Source organism: Oryzias latipes, chromosome 24 (genome assembly GCF_053564925.1).
Source record: "Oryzias latipes strain Hd-rR chromosome 24, Olatipes_Hd-rR_3.1".
Classification (NCBI taxonomy): Eukaryota; Metazoa; Chordata; class Actinopteri; order Beloniformes; family Adrianichthyidae; genus Oryzias; species Oryzias latipes.
This window is the reverse complement of record NC_136260.1, coordinates 19367681-19387151: the sequence shown is the minus strand read 5'-3', so window position 1 is coordinate 19387151 and position 19471 is coordinate 19367681. Positions and strand designations below refer to the sequence as shown.

General features: G+C 39.7%; 1 protein-coding gene across 4 annotated transcripts in view; it reads left to right on the top strand.

Moving 5' to 3' along the window:
• The window catches only part of fut8b (fucosyltransferase 8b (alpha (1,6) fucosyltransferase)), a 92756-nt gene that overhangs the window by 31413 nt on the left and 41872 nt on the right, over positions 1-19471 (top strand). For 2 of the 4 annotated variants that reach the window (XM_020714496.3, XM_078942651.1), the window contains exons 2-3: positions 7973-8094; positions 16000-16590. In XM_020714496.3, the coding sequence (XP_020570155.1) occupies positions 16388-16590 (203 nt within the window). In that variant the 5' untranslated portion in view covers positions 7973-8094; positions 16000-16387. The remainder of the gene's footprint in view (positions 1-7972; positions 8095-15999; positions 16591-19471) is intronic. The other 2 variants (XM_020714495.3, XM_011491681.4) reach the window with 1 other exon arrangement.

Genomic DNA, 19471 nt, shown 5'->3' with positions numbered 1-19471 from the left:
TCATCAGAAAAACACCACAACGACATAGTAAAAACACCAAAGAGACAATTTTCCTCAGTGGGTCTTTAACGCCATTGATATGTTTATTTCAAAAGGAAATAATCGATTTTTACTCCAGGGATTCTTCTGTGCTTCTGCAGTTTCAGCTGTATTTCAAATGTTTGAGGTCGGAATTGTAAAGCGTCTGAACAACCTCATTAACTGATTATGACCTGATGGAGCATATTATTAGTACAACTCAGGAAGTTAAAAGGTGCTTGAGGTTTGAATAAATATATTCAATGAACCAAATTTGCTCCACATAATGGGAAAACCATCTGTGGTAGCATATCTGTAGTCTAATGTTTTATTTTAGCTTTATGCTTTGTAGCAACTATTGTTTTACTCAGTAGTTCACTACATAAAAGCACTAGCTACTCTCACATGTGATGGTTCTTGTGTAACTTTGTGTAAAGACTGATGAACAACATCTGCATCAATGGCAGACAGGCATTCCCCTCCGTGCATCATTTTCCTGCCAAGTCCGCCCGTGTTCCTTCTCATCTGTCCTGACCATTATCCTCCCTGCCCGTTCCTTGCTGGTACGTCTGCCATCGCCTTCAGGAAGATTCGTCTTTCAGGCAAAGTGTTGACTTAGCACAAAGCCGGGCCAGACTTTCTCTCTGGATCAAATTGAATGCAGCTGAGTTAAGCTGATTGCAATAGCAGCACACAATAGCCCATGCAATATTGAACATGTTCATGTTATAACCTTTGCGCTCAGAAGTAACCCTTCCAAAACACTCACACATCTATACCTGTAGTAATGCATAATTTCTGCAGCTCGAGTGTTTTTTTCCCCCTCCCACCCTTTAATGGAAAGTTGGTTGAACCGATTTCCAATAACACTTGATTTGACATTTAAAGTCCAGCTCCTTGTGTTTACTCGGTGGTGGATTGTAGCTCCGGCCCATCTCAGGTCAGCACGGCAGAGTGAGAAGAATTAGGAGGCAGTGTGCAGGAGGGAGAGAAATGGGAGAGCTCCGTTATAAATAGATGTCATCAATCAGGGGGAAAAGTCCTTCATTTGGCATGCGTCAGTCCTGGAGGGAGAAATGCATATTCAATCTTGAACAATGAATGTCAGTCACATCGCTTTCATCAGGCACACAACAGCTGTGCTCAGTGGCTGGTTACACACTCAGATAATAGTAGCTGCAAGGAAATAGAAGGGAGTGAAAACCCAATCAGTGCACGATAGAACGAAATAGACAACAAACAAGTGCCCTCCCTTAAGAATGATTGATGGGCATGCCGTTTAGACTAGAGCCAGTACTGATGTGAGAGATAGTTGACATGATACACATGTAAGACCACATATATGACACATTGTCGTGGTGTTGGATGTTCACTATTGGTCGACTAGTAAAGTCCTGGGGTTACGTAAATGTCAGTGCTATCATTGATTGCAACAACAACAGGGTGTTGCTGTGTTTTTTTTTTTTTTATAAGACTGACTATTTTAGCTGTTATTATCTTGTTCTGGTAGCGTTTTTCTAATCATGGAGGACATATATACAGAAAATTAAGACAAAAACTGTGTTTCTGAGTATTTCTGTATTCAACGGAAAGCGGACGAAAAAATATCGTTTGAAAAAGCCTGTAGTTGTCACAGAAGCTATAATAAGCAGGCACAAGCTCCCTGCTCTGCTCCATTCTGATGCGCCAATTTGCAGACAAATAGATCCATGTACGTCTTTGTTTTCCACGTCTGAGCTGGAATCTGGCTCAAAACTTTACAGCTTGACTTCTCCAGTGTTGCTCTGCATATTTGTTGCGCCGGTAATGTTAGCCTGCAGTTGTGAGGGGCTGTAAGCTAGCTAGCTAGAGAGAGAGTGTAAACAAAGGAATGATGGGAAATGAGGGCAGGCTCACTTTTCTTGTTGAATGTTTTTTATCCTTTAACACCAGAACCGTCACTGGCGACAGCAAAAGAACACACACTCATTGAACTGCCATGACTGGTCCACCATTTACGAAGGTGACACAGCCCCACCCACAACTCAGAGGTGAATTTCTGATGCACTACTGCTGTTCTACAGAAACTATGTCCTATTTTTTTTTGTGCCTAAAACAGCATAATCATACTTAAAAGAACACCAGGAATGTTTTGAAAACGGATCAAAAGATAACCAGAGTGGGACTTTAAGAAGGGATGCAGCTGCACACAGCTGGATCACAATGTTCTGCCAGTAGTGGAAGAAACATTTTGTTTCTCTTGAACTTTCAGATGTTACAGTGTCATGTTGTGCAACGCTCTGGCTATCCTGGGCGAACTGGACTGAGAAATCATGTTTGCAGGTGCATCTGCTATACTTTGTTGTTTTTTGAATTTTCTGTTATGCTTTTAGAGGAACAAGAGTTCTGCAACAAGTTCTGCTTCAGTGACTAAAGCCCACTACAGCTTCCCTCCCCTTTAAATTCAGGAAGCTTTCTTCCTTGTGGTGAAGCAGGGATTTCTTTTTCTCACTGACATTTGCATCTGTTTTTATTGTCCTACAGCGAAATGCAAGGTTGAACCATTTAGGGCCAAGCATGAGCGAACACACTGGAGAAGCCGTTGGCTTGGAAGAAATGCAAATGGAATCCTTGCACCATGGCTAGTGGTTGTCAGTTTCATTACACTAACAGCCAATGGTGTATCCAGTCCGTGAAAATCGCGGCTGATCGTAGTGGATCTGATTAGTGTTTCCCGTGGAGCAGAAACTCTACTCTGGGGACAGATTTCACTAAAACACTCCTCGTGAACCAGCTAAAGGAAATCATGGCAACAGCTGCTGCACCAACTTAGACGAAACGAAAGATAAAAACAGAAAGGGTCCACACTTGGAAACTATTACACAATATGTACTTTAACTCTAAAAGACTTACAATGAGGTCACATCGAGTGGAAAGTGCATCCAAGTGGAAGCTGATGGACTGAGCCGACACACACAATGCCAGACAAAGAGAGGGAGGCGAAATCAAGCAAGATTACGTACCCGAAGCAGAAAACGCAACCTGACGGGGACGAGAGGTTTTGTCAATATGGCTTTTGACTCATGCAAACTGCAGAGGTAGGCACAGGAAAAACACAAGACACTATTTAAAGAAAGATGAAGGGCAGTGGACAGAGAGGTGGTAAACACCAGTTTGGGGGCAAAAAAAGTGTGATCTTTGCTCAGTTTGCTGGACATGTCTGTCTGGCCATAAACAAACCCCCAGAATCCTCACAATGTAAGTCATTGTTCACCATTATGTGAGAATAAGAATGGCTAAACATTTTCAAACAATCCCAACCTGATAGTACTTGAACGGAAGATTTAGTGCAAACTAACCTTTCTGTACTCCTGTAGGTTTAAATGCCAAACTCTGGCAAAAAGTTTTAAATACTAGAAAGAAGAAATTGTTTTAGAAGGGAACCAGAAACCAAAATAAAGCAGAAGTGAATGTGGTAGTGAGCAGCCTGTAGAAATCCCTCAAAGCTGCATTGAGATGGCAGCAAAACACAAAAGTACCCATCTGATCCTATCAATTATTAATTGCTTTGTCTCCTTAACAGTTATTCTTGCTGGTTTCTCGAGTGAATAGAGAGACGGGCAGACCAGAGTTTGCAGATTTGATCTGTGCTGTGCACGCTAGGGGTGCTATAGGAAGTTTGTACCAGCTACATGTATACAGCAGATATGGAAGCGATTCTGTAGCATAATTAAAAATAAAAGTCAAAACCAGAAATGCTTTTTCATTTTCAAAATGAAGCTGCATTTTTGACCCAAAATTAAAAGGAAAAACCAATCCGCCAAAATGCTTTTTCCTTTTCTTCTTCAACACCGCTTATTCTGTCACTTAATTAAAATGATAATGAAAGTGGTATTTGACATTTCATTTTCAAAAAGTTCTCTGGTAAATATGTAGCAAAATTCATTTAGAGGTGTCTAATTTGACAATTAAAATGGATTAATTTGATAGAAGGACCGGACCAGGAGCAGATGCGTGGAGTGTGGAGGTGGTAATCCACCTTATGAAAATAACATGGAATCTGGACAAAACCATGTTTTAATTTTGATTGAAAATTAAAATACGCATATATTTTAAAACAGAACATTTTATTTATAAACTTTGGCTTTTATTCTCATTTTAGAGCCAATTGCACCAATAACTTGATATACCTGATGTAAAACCCAAACTTAGACAAATGCCACATAACGTTTTTCTTCTCTGATGTGTCTGATTTTAAACTTCTGTCTTTTATTATGAAGCACCTTGGTTCCCCTGAAGGAATTTTAAAGTGCTACATGAAAAAAGTTTAATTCATTCATTCATTCATTCATTCATTCATTCATTCATTCATTCATTCATTCCTCAGGCCATAGTTTGCCCACCTCGGCCAACAGGAGACAATCTTAACAGATGGATAATGGAAAATGGGGGCGGGCTTGCTCTGTTCCAACAGTCCTGCCCTCAACTCAGAAGCCAACTACAGCCACTCTGCAGAAACTATGTCCTAGGAAATGCCAGATTTATTGATTTTGGCAAAAATTGGTATAATCATAATTAAAAGACCATAATATAATATAATATAATATAATATAATATAATATAATATAATATAATATAATATAATATAATATAATATAATATAATATAATATAATAGTTTAAACGATGATCAGATTGGATATTTAAGATGTATTGATCCAGAGCAAGTACAAATGTTGATCCGTTAAAAATGTACAAATTTGCTTAGTTTTAGGCGCAAATGAGCAAATGCCATGGAGCTTATTGTACGAACTGTCCGTCACTAAAGATGGAATGCAAAAATATCCCACTTATCACTGCAGAAGTGAAAGATTTTAAGGTCACAGACTGCAGAGGCTAACTGTTGAAGACAAGTGAACAGAGCTAACATAGCAGAGAGGGATGAATCTGTAGGAAATGTGTTTTACTGCTGTTTATGGAACTTTTGCTCTGTATTAGTCTGGACTTGGACCCCTCAGGGAACACTATTCATCTTCTCTGTCTTTGTGTCTGCCTTCACCATCTCTCTTCTGATTACCACCTCCCTGGCTTTCATTTTTCCTGCTGTGCTCCCCTTTTCATTTTCCCCTGTCTGTCTCTCTCGAGTACAGTTTTTCTTCTTGGGTCTGTCGGTGCACTCTTTTGCCCTTCTTCCTGTTTTTACTCATCTCCCCTCAGCTGCTGCTAATGTCTCTTCTGCCAGTGCTCTCTTCTCCATCTTTTGTTTTCGGCACTCAGCGCTTTACGATTGGAACCCCAGAGAGACTTTGAGTTGTTGCCCCAAGTCAAAGTATAATGGGCGGTAACCTCCAGCAGCAAATTTGGTCGCATAAGATGTGAGGCATGGGAAATGTTCAGCGGGGGCGTGCGCTGTTTACTGTGTTCAAAATCAAACTTATCACACTGTCAAGCTCCTCTGGTCAATTTGAACTTTTATTGGAAGATTGCAATAGAAGATCACAGCAATATTTCTTGCCATCTTCTTCTGCAGCTGTTGCTGTATAAGCCTTGGCCTGAACCTTGTACGCTTTTTTCTCTTTTATCACTACAGCGCCCTTTCTATGTGTTATCCTCTGTCTTGGCTTTCCTCTTACTTTGCAGTAATGTCTGTCACTGGGGTTGAGGTTAAACATTAAGTTATTTCAGTAAGAATTTTGATAAATGAACACAAAATGTTCACATGCTCTACACAGTTGATCTGAAATATCTGTCAAACCTGGACAACAAAGAAACCCCCCCCCAGCTGACTTATAGTAAGCCTGGCGTAAAGGAATAGAACAATAAATACAAAGTCCTTATTAAATTTGGCACAACACGTTTTTGAGACATTTTAACATAAACATACTGGTATGCAGTAGGGATGCAGCAATCCCCACGATTCAGTTCCAGGGTGTCACATTTTGTGGCATCTCTAGTGCTTTACCGGTTACAAGTGCAGTGGTTTTTTTTTTTAAATATAAATTGTTTGGATTACTCCATTGACTGCAAAAACAATGGACAACTCAACCCCTCCCTACTCATGTTCCAAAAGAGGAAGTACTATTGCTTCCCGATATGGGCACCACCATGTTGAAATCATTCAACAGTGATACTGTCGCCATTACCATAGATACCATCACTCAGAGCGACTCGGACCAATTCCTGGTTTCAACGTGGCGGCGCCCGAATCAGGAAGAAGTGGTTAGAGATTTTGCCGGTAGAGCTGGATGTAAAGCGTTTTCTATGGGTGACGTCACACCTTGATTAGTCCAGTGTTTTTACATTCAATGGACTACTCCAGTAACCTATTTATTTATTTAATGCATAAAAATAATTTGAGCCTTATTCTCAAATCTACTGTGCTCAGTATTGCACTACAAATCTGTTAAATGATAATTTTCCTGAGCTTGTACTAAAACATTACTGTGGGAATTTTTCCAACTGTTGTATTCATCACTGCTACTATGGTTTTCCAGTCACACATAACTTCCCAAAAGTGGTAGGAGATGAGATTTGCAAACAAAAAGTTTCTTGTCTCATGAAAAGAATTTGAGCATTTAGATGGATGATCCTCAGGAAGAATGTTCAGAGCAGGACATTGTGGGATTCATTCCATGGTCAGGTCAAAACTCACTTTCCATTACCAAATTTGATGCAAGTCGAGAAGTATGTTGCAGTTGCTCTCATAACTGCTGGAGGCTGATTTGAAAAGGGAACACTATTGATTGTAAAAAATGTCAGATTTGACACCAGAAATAAGGCTTTAATATATTTGATGTACAAGTTTTTTTTAATGCTTATTGCTTTTTTTCTATTCATGATAATTGTATGTTAAAGAGGTGAATTTTTGATTTTATTAAAACTAATATTTCTGTATTATGAAGTTAATGTTTTTTACTTAATTAGTGTGTAGGTGGACTCAACAAAAGTCCCCCAACTAATTTGGCTATTTTCTGCATGTTGTGTTAGGGAAAGCCAACTCAGTCGACCTGCCTGTCCTACGTCAGGTTTCATTTTGGCTTTTCAAAATACTACGAGTTACATCAACTGGAGCTTCTATCCACATCAAGGGTTCCAAAAATGGTGTCCAGAGCTTTTGCCAGAACTGCTGCTTAATAGAGAAGGCAATATATACTCTGTGGCATCTAATGTTTTTCTTTTTAAATCACATTTTTAGGGTTATATGCTGGTTAATAGTCCATATAATTATTAAATCAAATATCAATTTTTTAATCTACTGTAACTCTTTGATACAATCAACATAACTCCAATGGATTCTGAATTTACTATTGTAAAGTGTTTCACATTAGCACAAACCTGCACTTTCTCTGCTTCAGATTCCGTTAAAATCACGTTAATTGCGTTGATGCTTGAATGGTTACTGTAATTCACAGAACATCAACACTAGAGCTAAAACGCCTTTGTTAAAGGATTAAGCAAAACAGCCCTTTGCACACATCCCTCTGAAGTTCTTTGCGTCACGTTCAACTTTTTAGTCACTCGTGATAAAATTTAAAAGTAACCAAATGTAATTTGGCATCCTCTGTATGGGGTCACTACAGGCGCCCATTTGAGTTTGTCCCTGGAACCCCAGGCTGCAGAAGGTCATCCATCACTGGATCTCATTATAAACATAAGAAACAACACTAGATAGGGGAGTGTGTTCCAGTAGACAAATAGTTCAAGGTAAAGGGGTATTTCAGAGCTTTAATTTCTACTTTCAGCTTCCTAACATAGGTCAAGTTTCTGTGCAGGATGAACAGTTTTTTAACTGCACATTAAATAAATGATCAATTTGCAATTTATCTGCAACACACATATCCTCACGGAACCACTTATTTAGACAATCACACACCAACATGGACTCTGTCTGTTGCTGGAGGCTGTATACATGCAGCTGTCTGGATGACATTGACTCCTGCTCTTTCTCTTTCTTTTGCAAACACACACGCACGCAGCACTGCAGAGCCAGTTCATCACCTTCCCTGACACGGTGAATTTACAATGCCGCCCGTGACCATGCCTGTGCTGCAAGATCCACCTTCACTTGTCAGGGGGACTGACTGGGTTGCCAAGTGAGGTACCTGTCCACACCCACATTTCCATGTAGACATAAGAAATAAAACAGCGGTTGGTCCCTTTTACTGCTAATCATACATCCCTCGGTTTTAATTAAGGGCTTGTTTGCACTAACAGACTGAAACCTGTGTGCTACATTAGTCCAGCGCGGTAGGGATCCATAAGTACCTGCCTGTGAATACCCATGCATCCTGCTGCCCCCCAACAAATTCTCCACAGAGATAACCTTGAAGGAGAGGCTGAGAGTTGGGCTGTAATGCCAAGCTGCAGCGGGCTCAGAAGTGGCATCGCTATAACTTCTCTAAGACCTTGATCCACTTCTGTGAGACCTTATTTGAAGTCTGGTTAGTGGAGAACATCTGTGCTACAGAAGTCGATACATTGCACAGATGGTTAAAAGGTAATCTGTACTTTACAACAGAAGCTGATAACTGTTTTTTAGATCTGGGTTAGATTATGTCATTTGTCTTTCACAGGTTATCTGTTACACAGGCCCTCCCAGGGTGTAATTCCAGGCAATACTTAGGAACTTGTATTTGCACACTTACAAAGCAAATAGCCTTTTGGAAAGAGTAGACGGATGCTAAATCTATTTACCAAAAATTTCCTGGAACTTCCAGGATAAATATTTGAATAAGGTCTCAGATGTGCAAAAACAAATATTTCCCTAGAATTTACCATGCAGAAGGATTTAACTACCTTATGGTCAACTGTGGCAATTGTGTGCATTTTGTGCTTTTTATAACAGGAGTACAAAGATATGGCACACTATGTCAATACAACGAATCACAGGCAGATGGAAGATGGTCACCGGTTTAGTGTCCGCCCTTCGGTATTTGAAGTTCTTTGTAAATTTAAAAGGCGATCTGTAAAAAGGCTCAAAGGTGCAACTTTGTTTGATTTGAGGAATAGCAATATGTTATTTAGAAATGAACATATAAATAAAGTGATAGATGAAGCAATGTTAAACCTTAGGAATCTTCTTTTTAATGAATCCTGTCTTTGAGTACTCCTTCAGGCAGATTTAGACTCTACATGAGCAGAAACGTGTCATGTTTGTTATAAGTGACAAGAACAAGAACAAAGTTCCCTCTGGCTGAGGCATTTCATACTTCGCCAAAGTTGAAGTGCAGAACTCCAGCGGTACCTTATAACCCTCCCATTGCTGCACATCACATGTGCTAAGCAGACAAAAAGACACTTGGTAAAATGACAGAAATGTCAAAGATTCCTGTTTTGGAGTTGACTGAAAAAAATACGGTTATGGTGGATGAGGTAGAGCATTTTTTTGACAAGTAAAATAAATAAATGAAGACTAAGTAAACAAAGTTGTCCGCCAGATCCAAGTTGGATTCTCACAGCTAAAGCTTTCAGAATGAGTTCCTCTGTTCTCAGGCAGGACGTATGAGCCGGTCTTCAAGCCACCATTTGTAAGGTGCCATAGGGTCAGAGACGGACCCTCTGTAACCTCAGTAAAAAACAATTTCTATTTCAGTCTCCTTCCTAATAGTTAAAAGTTTAAATCAATTTGACCTTTTGAGAAATTCAGTTAATATCAGAAAAAATTCAACTGCATTTAAATATGCGTAGAGTTTCCTTTCATACTGAAAGAAATGTGATAAACAAAAAATGTACAATACAGGTTATACTGTAAACAAACCAGAAGCTTACATGAGAAACTCACGGTTGTTCTTATTTCTTTTGCCGTTTTGTTTGTCTCGGCAGAAAACAGTTTTACGTTTTAGACAAAATCTTGCTATTATAATATTATATTTTTCAAACCGACCATACATCATCCAACTTATTGTAAAACCTAAAAGCATGATCCAGAGATTGAAGAACCAAAATATATTAATATAACACTTAGAAACCCTCTCAAATCATCTTCTGATATATTGTCAAAGCGTTCCCAGTGGTCTTTTAATTACGGTTATGCAGTTTTTTAGTGCAAATCAAAAAGCTTTAGTTGTTTTCTAGGACATAGTTTCTGCAGAATGGCATAAGTTCATTCGAGATTTGCCTCTGAGTTTGTGGGGACTGTTGGCATGGAGCAACCCCGTCCCCCCTTCCCCTTTTCCTGTGGCTGAGATCTCAGAGCAGGGAGCCTTCGGTCCGTCCGGCGTATTTTCTACTTCAAAATTGATATCTTATTCCAACAGCATTTTTTCCTCTGTTCCTGATTCCCAGGGATTTGAATAAAGAAATTGACAGAAATGCAATTTTGAGCTTGATTCTCATTATCAGAAAAATTCCCAGAAGAACATGTCAAAAACAAAATTTCATTGGAATGGGTCTTTAAAGCTAAAGTTGGATCAATTCCACATGGACACTGTAAAGACTAAAGTTGGGTTTCAGAAATCAGTTAAAAATGTTTAATTAAATGCATTAAATCTATTTAATTTCTTAATTCTTGCATTTCTAGATGCTCTTTCTATGGATGGGAATAAAGTAAATGTATTTGCTATTTAGTTGAATTTTGTCAAATTGTGCATGGACTTGCACATGATGCTGTTTGCCTAAAATAAAGCTGTAAGTGGTTAAGATCCTACACTGTGGCGTAAAAAGTACAAACGCTGCATGATCATACTAAATAAATACCCAAGGACTTTGAAGCACAGTTATTTTAGCGATGCTACATTTGTTTTCTAACATAAAACTGCACTGCATTGTTTCATTTGGTTCCAACTTCTCTAAACAGTCCAGAGCTTATCCTCTTCAGATTTTCAGATCCTTTCAAATGTGCGATAATGAGTTTACAGACATTTGACTTTCCTGGCATGTCCATACAATGTGTCTCAATGTTGTGTCTCAAACCCCGTCCACAGTAAATTAGGTCTGTTAGGAAGCAGTTTTGCTTTAATTCATGGAAAATCTAAAAATGCTAAGTTTCGTTCCAATCAGACATCCTTGAATGTGCTTCAGGGATGGATCATACTTGATTCCGACTCTTCTGTACAACTCTGTCTTGGCTGATGGCCAGACGGTATGTGGTAGAGCGCTCGAGGGATGGCCGTAGCTCTGAGGATTGAGCAGCCTTTGCCATCTTTTCATTTGAGGCGGTTCAATGCTGGGCTTGATAGTCATGTATGTCCTTTGGCGAAACAACCCCTAATCTGCAAGCTTCTTTTTTTTAAAAAAAAGGGTGCTAAATGTTCTAAAGCAAAGAAGTAAAAATTGAAAACGGTAAAAGAAATAATTTTCTAACTTTACTTACTTCCCCAGACTTTTTATTGAATGCAGCGTATAAAATCTTGGAAATGACTCATGCCTTTTCTGCAACAATATGAAAAGCAGCAAATGTCTGACTCACTCAGCAGCTGACTGCTCCCACTCCCTGTGTTCACTTTCAGCGCTCGGCTTCCTCTGTGTGGAAACGGGTCTTTCGGGGTGCCCCCGGTGTTTCATATGCATACGAGTGGGTGTGCGGGACTCCGCGGCTCGGCACAGCTGACTGCATCCGCAGACTCACACATATGGGAGGGTGGTAAATATTTCATGAACTGCTGCTTATCTCACAACTTTTCTGAGCCGAATGTGCATGAGTCCAATAACGGGAGCTAAAAGGCTGAGAGAAAGCCATGTGAGAGGAAATGTGTTGGAAGGGGGGAGAATAGATGGGAAGCTGTTGGAGTAAACAGCACGATGGCCAAAAAACGCAGCGACTTTTACTATTTGAAAGGGAGCGTGACACGAGACTCGACTGTTTTCTAATGGGGTTGAATCAAAAAAATCAATCTTCATTTAAAAAACATAACGTTGCTTTATCGAATCAGTGAATCAATTCTCTTTTTAATCTATTTATTGAATTTCATTATGCGGAAATGATGTTTTTGTTGTTTTTTAACCCAAAAAAAGGGTTATTAGAATGACATTTAAATTTTCTTTGATGCAAAAAGGGTATTTTAGGCAGAATAGAAATCCAATGGATGAAATACACTCTAAAGAGAGGTAGCATAAAAACAGGAAAATAACTCATCTTAAGAGGAAAATTACTAGAAAATAGTTATATTCATGCAACAAATAATTTTTACTTCAGACATTTTATAATAAGATATCAAATCTAGAAACAGGGAGATCCACATGAGCAATAAAAGGGATAAATAAGTTGGATGTTAGGATTGAATTACTTAAAAATGAATGTTTAACAGCCCCATATTTCATTTTTTTGCTATTTCTAAGCAAATGATTTGTATTTTTAGTTTCTATGCACATATTTATTTATTTTGCTTACAAAAAACTAGTGCAAAAAGTGAAAATAACTTATTTTAGAACAAAATGTGAATATCACGTTAGTAGATCCCAATAAATAATAATAAATTCTCTAAATTGTTTTAATACTCTTTTCAATGAAGGTTAAACGGCGTCTTTAGTTTTAGTAAACGATTCTAATCATTTAAAAGTAGAATCCGGAGCTGGGCTGTTGCACAGTGCATCATTAGGTTGAACAGGTTCACCCGTGTAACATAGATATCTCTTTCAGTCGGCCTTGAATATCAGCTGGTGTGGTGGAGTAATAGAAGTTGTCTGCAGCTGACCTGCATGCATAATTCAACAGTGAACCTCATTGTTGTGCTTATTGTCTGGAGACCGGAGGCTTCTGAAAGATGACCCCAACTGCAGCCTCAGTCACCATGAAAAATCACCAACGCTGCTGAAAACTGCTCACCCTCGCTGACCTCTCAGGCTACTGCACGCTGCTGCAGCGCAGGGGCGTTCTGTGACAGTGCTGACAGTCTGCCCCACCGGGCTGCACGCCGCCGCGCACCACTCCAGCCTTTACCCCACAGGGCCGTGCAGCTTTAGCTCGAAAGCGCAAGGTCATAAAGACGCTTTGGCACAAGAACGCAGGTGCAGCAGACAAGTGGATCTCAGTAAAGCTCTCTTTCCTTCATTTATGGAGCGGCAGAGCCGCACACTGTCGCATATTTCATCTTGTCCGGGGCGCTTTAAACATGGCAATCTTGTTTCCACTTTGCTTTCAGAAAGAAGGGAGGATAGGCTCGAGGAAAAACGCTGAAGAAAGAAGATGTGTAGTAAAGCCAAGTCCTCTAAAATCCCACCGTCAGCATTTCTGCCACTTATCCCAACAAAGAAATAATTGCTGGGAACTTCTACTCCTTTAACTGACATTATTATTATAATTTTCATGACTTTCACTCCCTCCTCCCTACTTGGCTGTGTGGCAGATTTGAAAGCTTTTAGAAAAAGCAAAAATCTTCAGTGCCTGGCCTGACGGAATAGTACGCTGACAGATCTGCATCAGTGGAACAAATTGTGTTGGAGTATCATAGCAGAGCAACGTTTTCTTTTTAGTCAGGCCACATTCTGCAGTCACCAGTCAGAGTAGACGTCTATTAATACTTTTAATTATAAAACCCAGCTATCAGAAACTATGTAATGTGTTTCTACTCTCTTGTGCCACTTCATCAAAGCCAAAGTTTGCTCAAAGACATGATGAAAAGGGGAAAGTTAAACCCACTTTGCTCATTTTCTGGAGCTATTCTCTGAATTTGATATTTGTCATGATGTGCAGTTAGTGATGATGGCCTTCATTATGGGAGGGAATTGACATTTACGCCTGCAGCTTTGTGCCTGTTTAGGTGACCGTAATATGCGGGGGAAAAATGCATAATCCTCAGTCGCATCGAAATTCAGATCTAAATAATTCTGCATCAATGCAAAAATAAATGAATAAATTGTCATTTTTGAAGTATAAATGTTGACAGAGGACAAAGTTAGTATCGAAACTTGATGCTCCGAAATTGGAAAGCAGGATGGGTATCTGCCCATTCTTTTTATTTAATATTATATAAACATAATATTGCTAAATCACATTCTTTTTAGGATTGTAGTAATACGTGGGAGGTAAAAAATTCACTTAGCAAATGTTGTTTTTAAGAAGTTGATTAAGAAGTTTGCAGTTGTTACAAAATACACATTTATGTACTTATTTTATATTTTTTTTATACAATGTATTATTATTATTATATACACATAAATAATGTAAGAACAAAGTATGGCAATTGAACAACAGAAAAAAAGTATTTATAATTTAGTAAATACAAATGTACGATAGAAAGTCTCTATAAATAGTTTTTTCGTCACATTGACAGGAATATAAAAATATGGATTTATAGGAATTAACTCCTTCAAGTAAAACAACATGTGGTTCTCAGGTTTATTTAGGTGTCAGAAGTTGAATGCAAAATTTAATAAAGAAAGAAGAATGCTTCAAAACCCTAAACAGAAGCAAAGACATTGAAGAAAAGCAACTGAAGTGTAAGAAACTATGGCAACATCATTTACAATAGAAACAGATAACAGGACTGAAGGCTTCAAGGCAGAGGTCAACATTTAACTTGATCGACTTCTGTTAGATCTGGAGACTTGCAAATGCTTTGAGGCTGAGTCATTAGCTATTCAGCTTGGCAGTAGCCCAATAGCTACAGTTTATCATTTTTATTATTGTTATTTTTTTTCCCCTAGAAGCAAAATAAACATTAAAGTTGTTTTTTATTGTGGTTCCCCAAACACAGTGAGTAGATTTTGCAGCCATTATCGTCAGCCATGCTTAGTCACAACAGGAGCACCTGAAAACTATTTTTATAGAGGCTTTAGCAACTTCGTGGACAGTTTGGACTTCGTCCATGTGTGTAATCCATAGTATTATAACATGGCATCATCCGTGTCACACATATCTACCAGTAGAAAACACAAGGTTTTGTTAACCCCCGTGGATCCTGTCAGGCAAATCCAGGCTGAAATATTTTCCTGCGTCTTAAAAGTCAAAAACTGGAGCACCAGAAGCGAAGCATCCTGCCAGTCAAACCCATCCCAACTCTGCCACTCCGTCTGAGAAGTTTGGCGTTTTTCCCCGCATGCTGTGACGCTGGGAGACAATGGCGTGCTCATAAACACAAACACACGCCTGCCAGTCTTCATCCCATCACAGGTCCACCCTCGGTCGCATGGCGGAGCTGACAGTGAAGGTTGCTTCGTAAACGACGGCACGCATCTATCAACATCTTCACTGCTGCTTGGGGATGTAGAAAATGATGACCTGGGGATTTTCTTTTGTTCCCTGTGATCTAATTGTGCACTGTATCACCTTGAAAATGTTGCATCTGTTCTAAACTTTTCTGAGGAGACAGTGGCAGTTTAGAAAGGAGGGAAATATCTTAAACATGTACTCAAATGAAGGGAACCCTTAAATGTATCACTTTAGGAGTGAAGCAGTTGAACTGAGAGGTGTGACAGCAGCACCTGACTTGGAGGAAAAGAAGATTTTTTTTAGTCTGGCTTTCTGTGTGCGGGCTAAGTGTCCAGACTTTAGAAAGACCTCATTGTGCTTGAATGGAAGCGAGGATGTAAGGAGCAATCAAGCAGGACGCTGAAAGTATAGATTCTAATGAGCACCGTGCAGCTTGGGGACTGAAAGTTGCTGTGTTCATGCAGATCGCTGTGTCATACTGATCAATTTTAAAGGCTCTTGATAGCAAGGTTGTCCATGTAGATTCCACCAAGAAGCAACTTAGTTGTTCTCTGCACTGTTTTAATGTAGAATCACTTGCAGTTCTTTTCTGATGTAAGGTTCTTCGGCTGCCGTATATACCAGGTGGATATGGAAAAAACATGGGCAAACCTGTAAAGGAAGTATCAAAGTCGTAGACCATTCCGTGAACCTGTAGAGCCAAAATGTTCCACGTGTACACATTTTCTCTATGGATGACAGGTCGTAGCGAACACACAAAGTAAGTAAGTCAGGGTGAAGTAGTTGAGATGCAAGCATGTTGTAGGGATTTTTCATTTTTGCAAACCCCCAAACTCTGAAGCAAACAAACATGGTTTATTATAAAAATGTTGGCATTAGCAACACTCCTAACTATCATCTCTTGTTTTTCTGCAGGATGTAACTTTAATAGGATCATCGAGTTGGACTGGAGGGGCCTTTCGCAGTTGAGTTGGATAAACTGGTCAAGCAGAAGCCGGGTGGTCGGTGAGGACATCAACCAAGCCATCAAGATAGTGACTTTAGTGGACTAGCAATGGTCTAGCACACAGGAAGGACTGAGTTATTGCAGGAGAAGCACCCTTCGCCTTTTAATAAACACCCCCAAGCCACAAGTGAACAGTTTTACTTTTATCTGCCGTTTCTCCTTGTTGCAACAATGCCAATACCAATGTTAGCGCTGGGGTCTTTGTGGTGACGGGACCAAAAGTGTCAGCATCCGGCTGCGGGGTCGGCGGGTGTGCAGAAACACCATAAGGAATTTTTGGGAAAGTGTGGTCCAAGCATGCGCCCCTGGGCAGGTTCATGGCGTTGGATTACCCTGGTGCTGCTGGCCTGGGGCACGCTCCTCTTCTACATCGGTGGACACTTGGTGAGGGACAGCGAGCATCCAGAGCGCTCAAGTCGGGAGCTCTCAAAGATCTTAGCCAAACTAGAGCGACTCAAGCAGCAGAATGAAGACCTGCGGCGAATGGCCGAATCTCTGAGGTAACGTTCACACTGGTTTAGACTATCTTACTGGGTAGCTTTGACAGCATCCAATTTGTTGAAAAAAGATTTGAAATTGGATTAATGGACTTTAGTGAAACACAATGAAAACCTACTGACAACATGCCAGTTAATTTCATATGTTTCTTACTGTTGCCTTTGTCCTCAAAAATAGACCGTATATATATTTTTGGCCATTTCTGACTTCAAGAATCTATTCCAAAAAGTTCCAGATAGCGAAGAGTCTGTGTCTATTTTCAAATTGCGTCACACAAAGTTTTGTAATGTGATTGAACTTCCAACTACACAAGAGCATTCCTCTGCAGTGTACAAGAGAGAACTGATTAGCCCAATCATTTTGAGTGATTTTGGAAGCTCACTTGTGCTTATCGTTTCCAATTTATTACAACAGCTTCAGCCCTGTGGGACACAGTCCTCTGAGTACCATGCCTTTCTAGAGGCAGGGCCTTGTTACAAACATACCTGCTTACTTTGACATAGTCTAAACATTTTTAAGGGAATTTCTGTGTAAAATTCACAATTTATGTGTTTTAGTTGTCTATTTGTTCTCAATATTTTTCCAGTAAAAACACGGAAATTATAATGTCTGACTTTGTAACAAACAGCCTTTTAAATCGCTACTGTTCTTTTATGATTAGCACAATGCAGCGGAAAAACTTCACATCAGCTGGCTTGCTGTTAAATTTAGCCCATAAGCTTTGTTACTGCATGAAGATTCACCATACCCAATTCAAATCCGTGGATTTCCATGGTTGGAGGCCCTCTTGTTTGTTGGCAGGGCTCGTGCAAAGAAAGCTCTGTATGTATGAAAAACAGCAGCACAAACTGATGCAAAGCGGCTCATCACCATAAATAAATCAGTCGGCGCCAGAATTAACCAACATATCCATGACTGTACATGTTGAGTTAGACATTCCAGCTTTATTTTTGTTGTGTTTTTCTGCTCTTTTTCTGATTCTCTGACAAACCAAAGCTAGCAGAAAGTAGCCTAATTGAACTGAATTGAGTTCTCGGATCAGCTAAAAGCTGCAAGGCCCTTTTGAACTTTTACATAACTATTGCATTTTTGCAGCTTTTGTTTGAGTTTTTTCATGTTATGCACACAGTAAGAATAATAATCTGAATGTTGGACTGCATCCATGTGAAAGGTGGATGGTTTAAAAAACCTCAACTCTGCAACTCTGTGACCTATCGATCATCCTTTACGCTTATAGTCCAACTCCAATCATTTTTTTATCTTTATGAAAAGCGTTCCGAGGGGCCTTTACATTATAATTATGCCTTTTTTTTTTACCAAAATAAAAATAAAAAAATCTGTCATTTTCTAGGACAGTTTCTGCAGAGCGGCATAGTTTAAGTTGTGGCTGATGCTGCTGGTGCAGAGAAACCCCACCCCACTTCCTCATTACTGAGAGATCTCTGTTTTAATGCTCTCCTGCTAGCTTACAGCCCCTCACACCCCGAACCTAACATTACAGCTTCAACAAAAATCGTGATCTATATTGAAGCTGTCCAACCATATAGTTGAAATCCAGATGTCTGCTCTGACTAGGAAAACAAGGATGTACATGGGTCTCGTTGTCTACAAGTGGATGCATCATATTGGAGCGGAGCAGGGAGCCGGTGGCCCGCCCAGCGTATTTTTACATCACAAATAAGCCTTTTTTTAAAACAGCATTTTTTTATTTGCTCCTAATTCACAACGAATTAAAAAAAGATATACTCAAAAATGCAATTTTACGCACAATTTTCTTTATATATGTCCTCCATTGTCAGAAAAATGCCACAATAACATGTTAAAATCAGCAAAAACCTGATTTTTCATCAGAGTGGGGCTTTTTGTAATATGGAGACGGATGATTCTTCTTATCTTATCTGATCTCCACATGCCCACATTTTTTATTTTTGCTCGGACCTTTACTGTCATTCATGGCTTTTGTAGAAGAGGCTCCTTTCTCGGTGTAACAGGGAACTTCAGATGCTGCCACTGCGGCTCCTCTGTGATATTCTGATTCACTTTGATGCCGGGCCCTCATCAGTGCAAACAAACATTAAAAACACACGCATGCATTGCTTATGACAGCTGTTCCTCGATTAAATCCCTTGCTTTTGTAATTATTCAAAATTGGCTCAAAAACAAAGCCGGGGTTCATGGTTTGAAAATAAATAGATAAATAAAACAAAACCGTGTTCAGGCTGTGTCCAGATGGGTCCCTGACACGCTACACCAGGGGTCGGGAACCTTTTTGGCCAAGAGAGCCATAAACGCCACATATTCTGAAATGTAATTTCGAAAGAGCCATACAATAATGTAGTGTCCCTTTCCCACACTGAGGCACGGAGACTTAACCTCTTTTAAAGTTCTTTATTCTGGTTACTGCAGACCGCAACAAACGCCGTTCAATTCATTCAGCAACTCCTGAATCTCTCCCGCCGAGACGAGAGAGCTTCTCCCAACTTTATATTCCCCCCCCCTCCCACTCCAGCCCTCCCATTTTCCTTATTCGGCCCATAGCTGAACCCCATTGGTCCAAACTACCTAACAACAGGCTGAGCGACAGAACTGGGGGCCAATCAGATCTCTGCTTGATCGACGCGTTCCATGAACTCCAGAACTTTTAACGCGGCCCAACAGCCATCCAACTCAGTCCGCGACAATTTGTTTAAAACTAAATATACAAGTGAATGTGTGCATTTGATTTAATTTCAACATTTTTAAAGTACAATAAGTCTGAGGATTCTTTTTAATAACATTGTTATTCTGTTGCTACTAAATGATGAGTATTTCTCGTGGTATTTTTGCTGATGGTCTAGTCTGGTTGATACGTGGTGAGTTTCTGCTTCATGCAGGCGTTGAGAC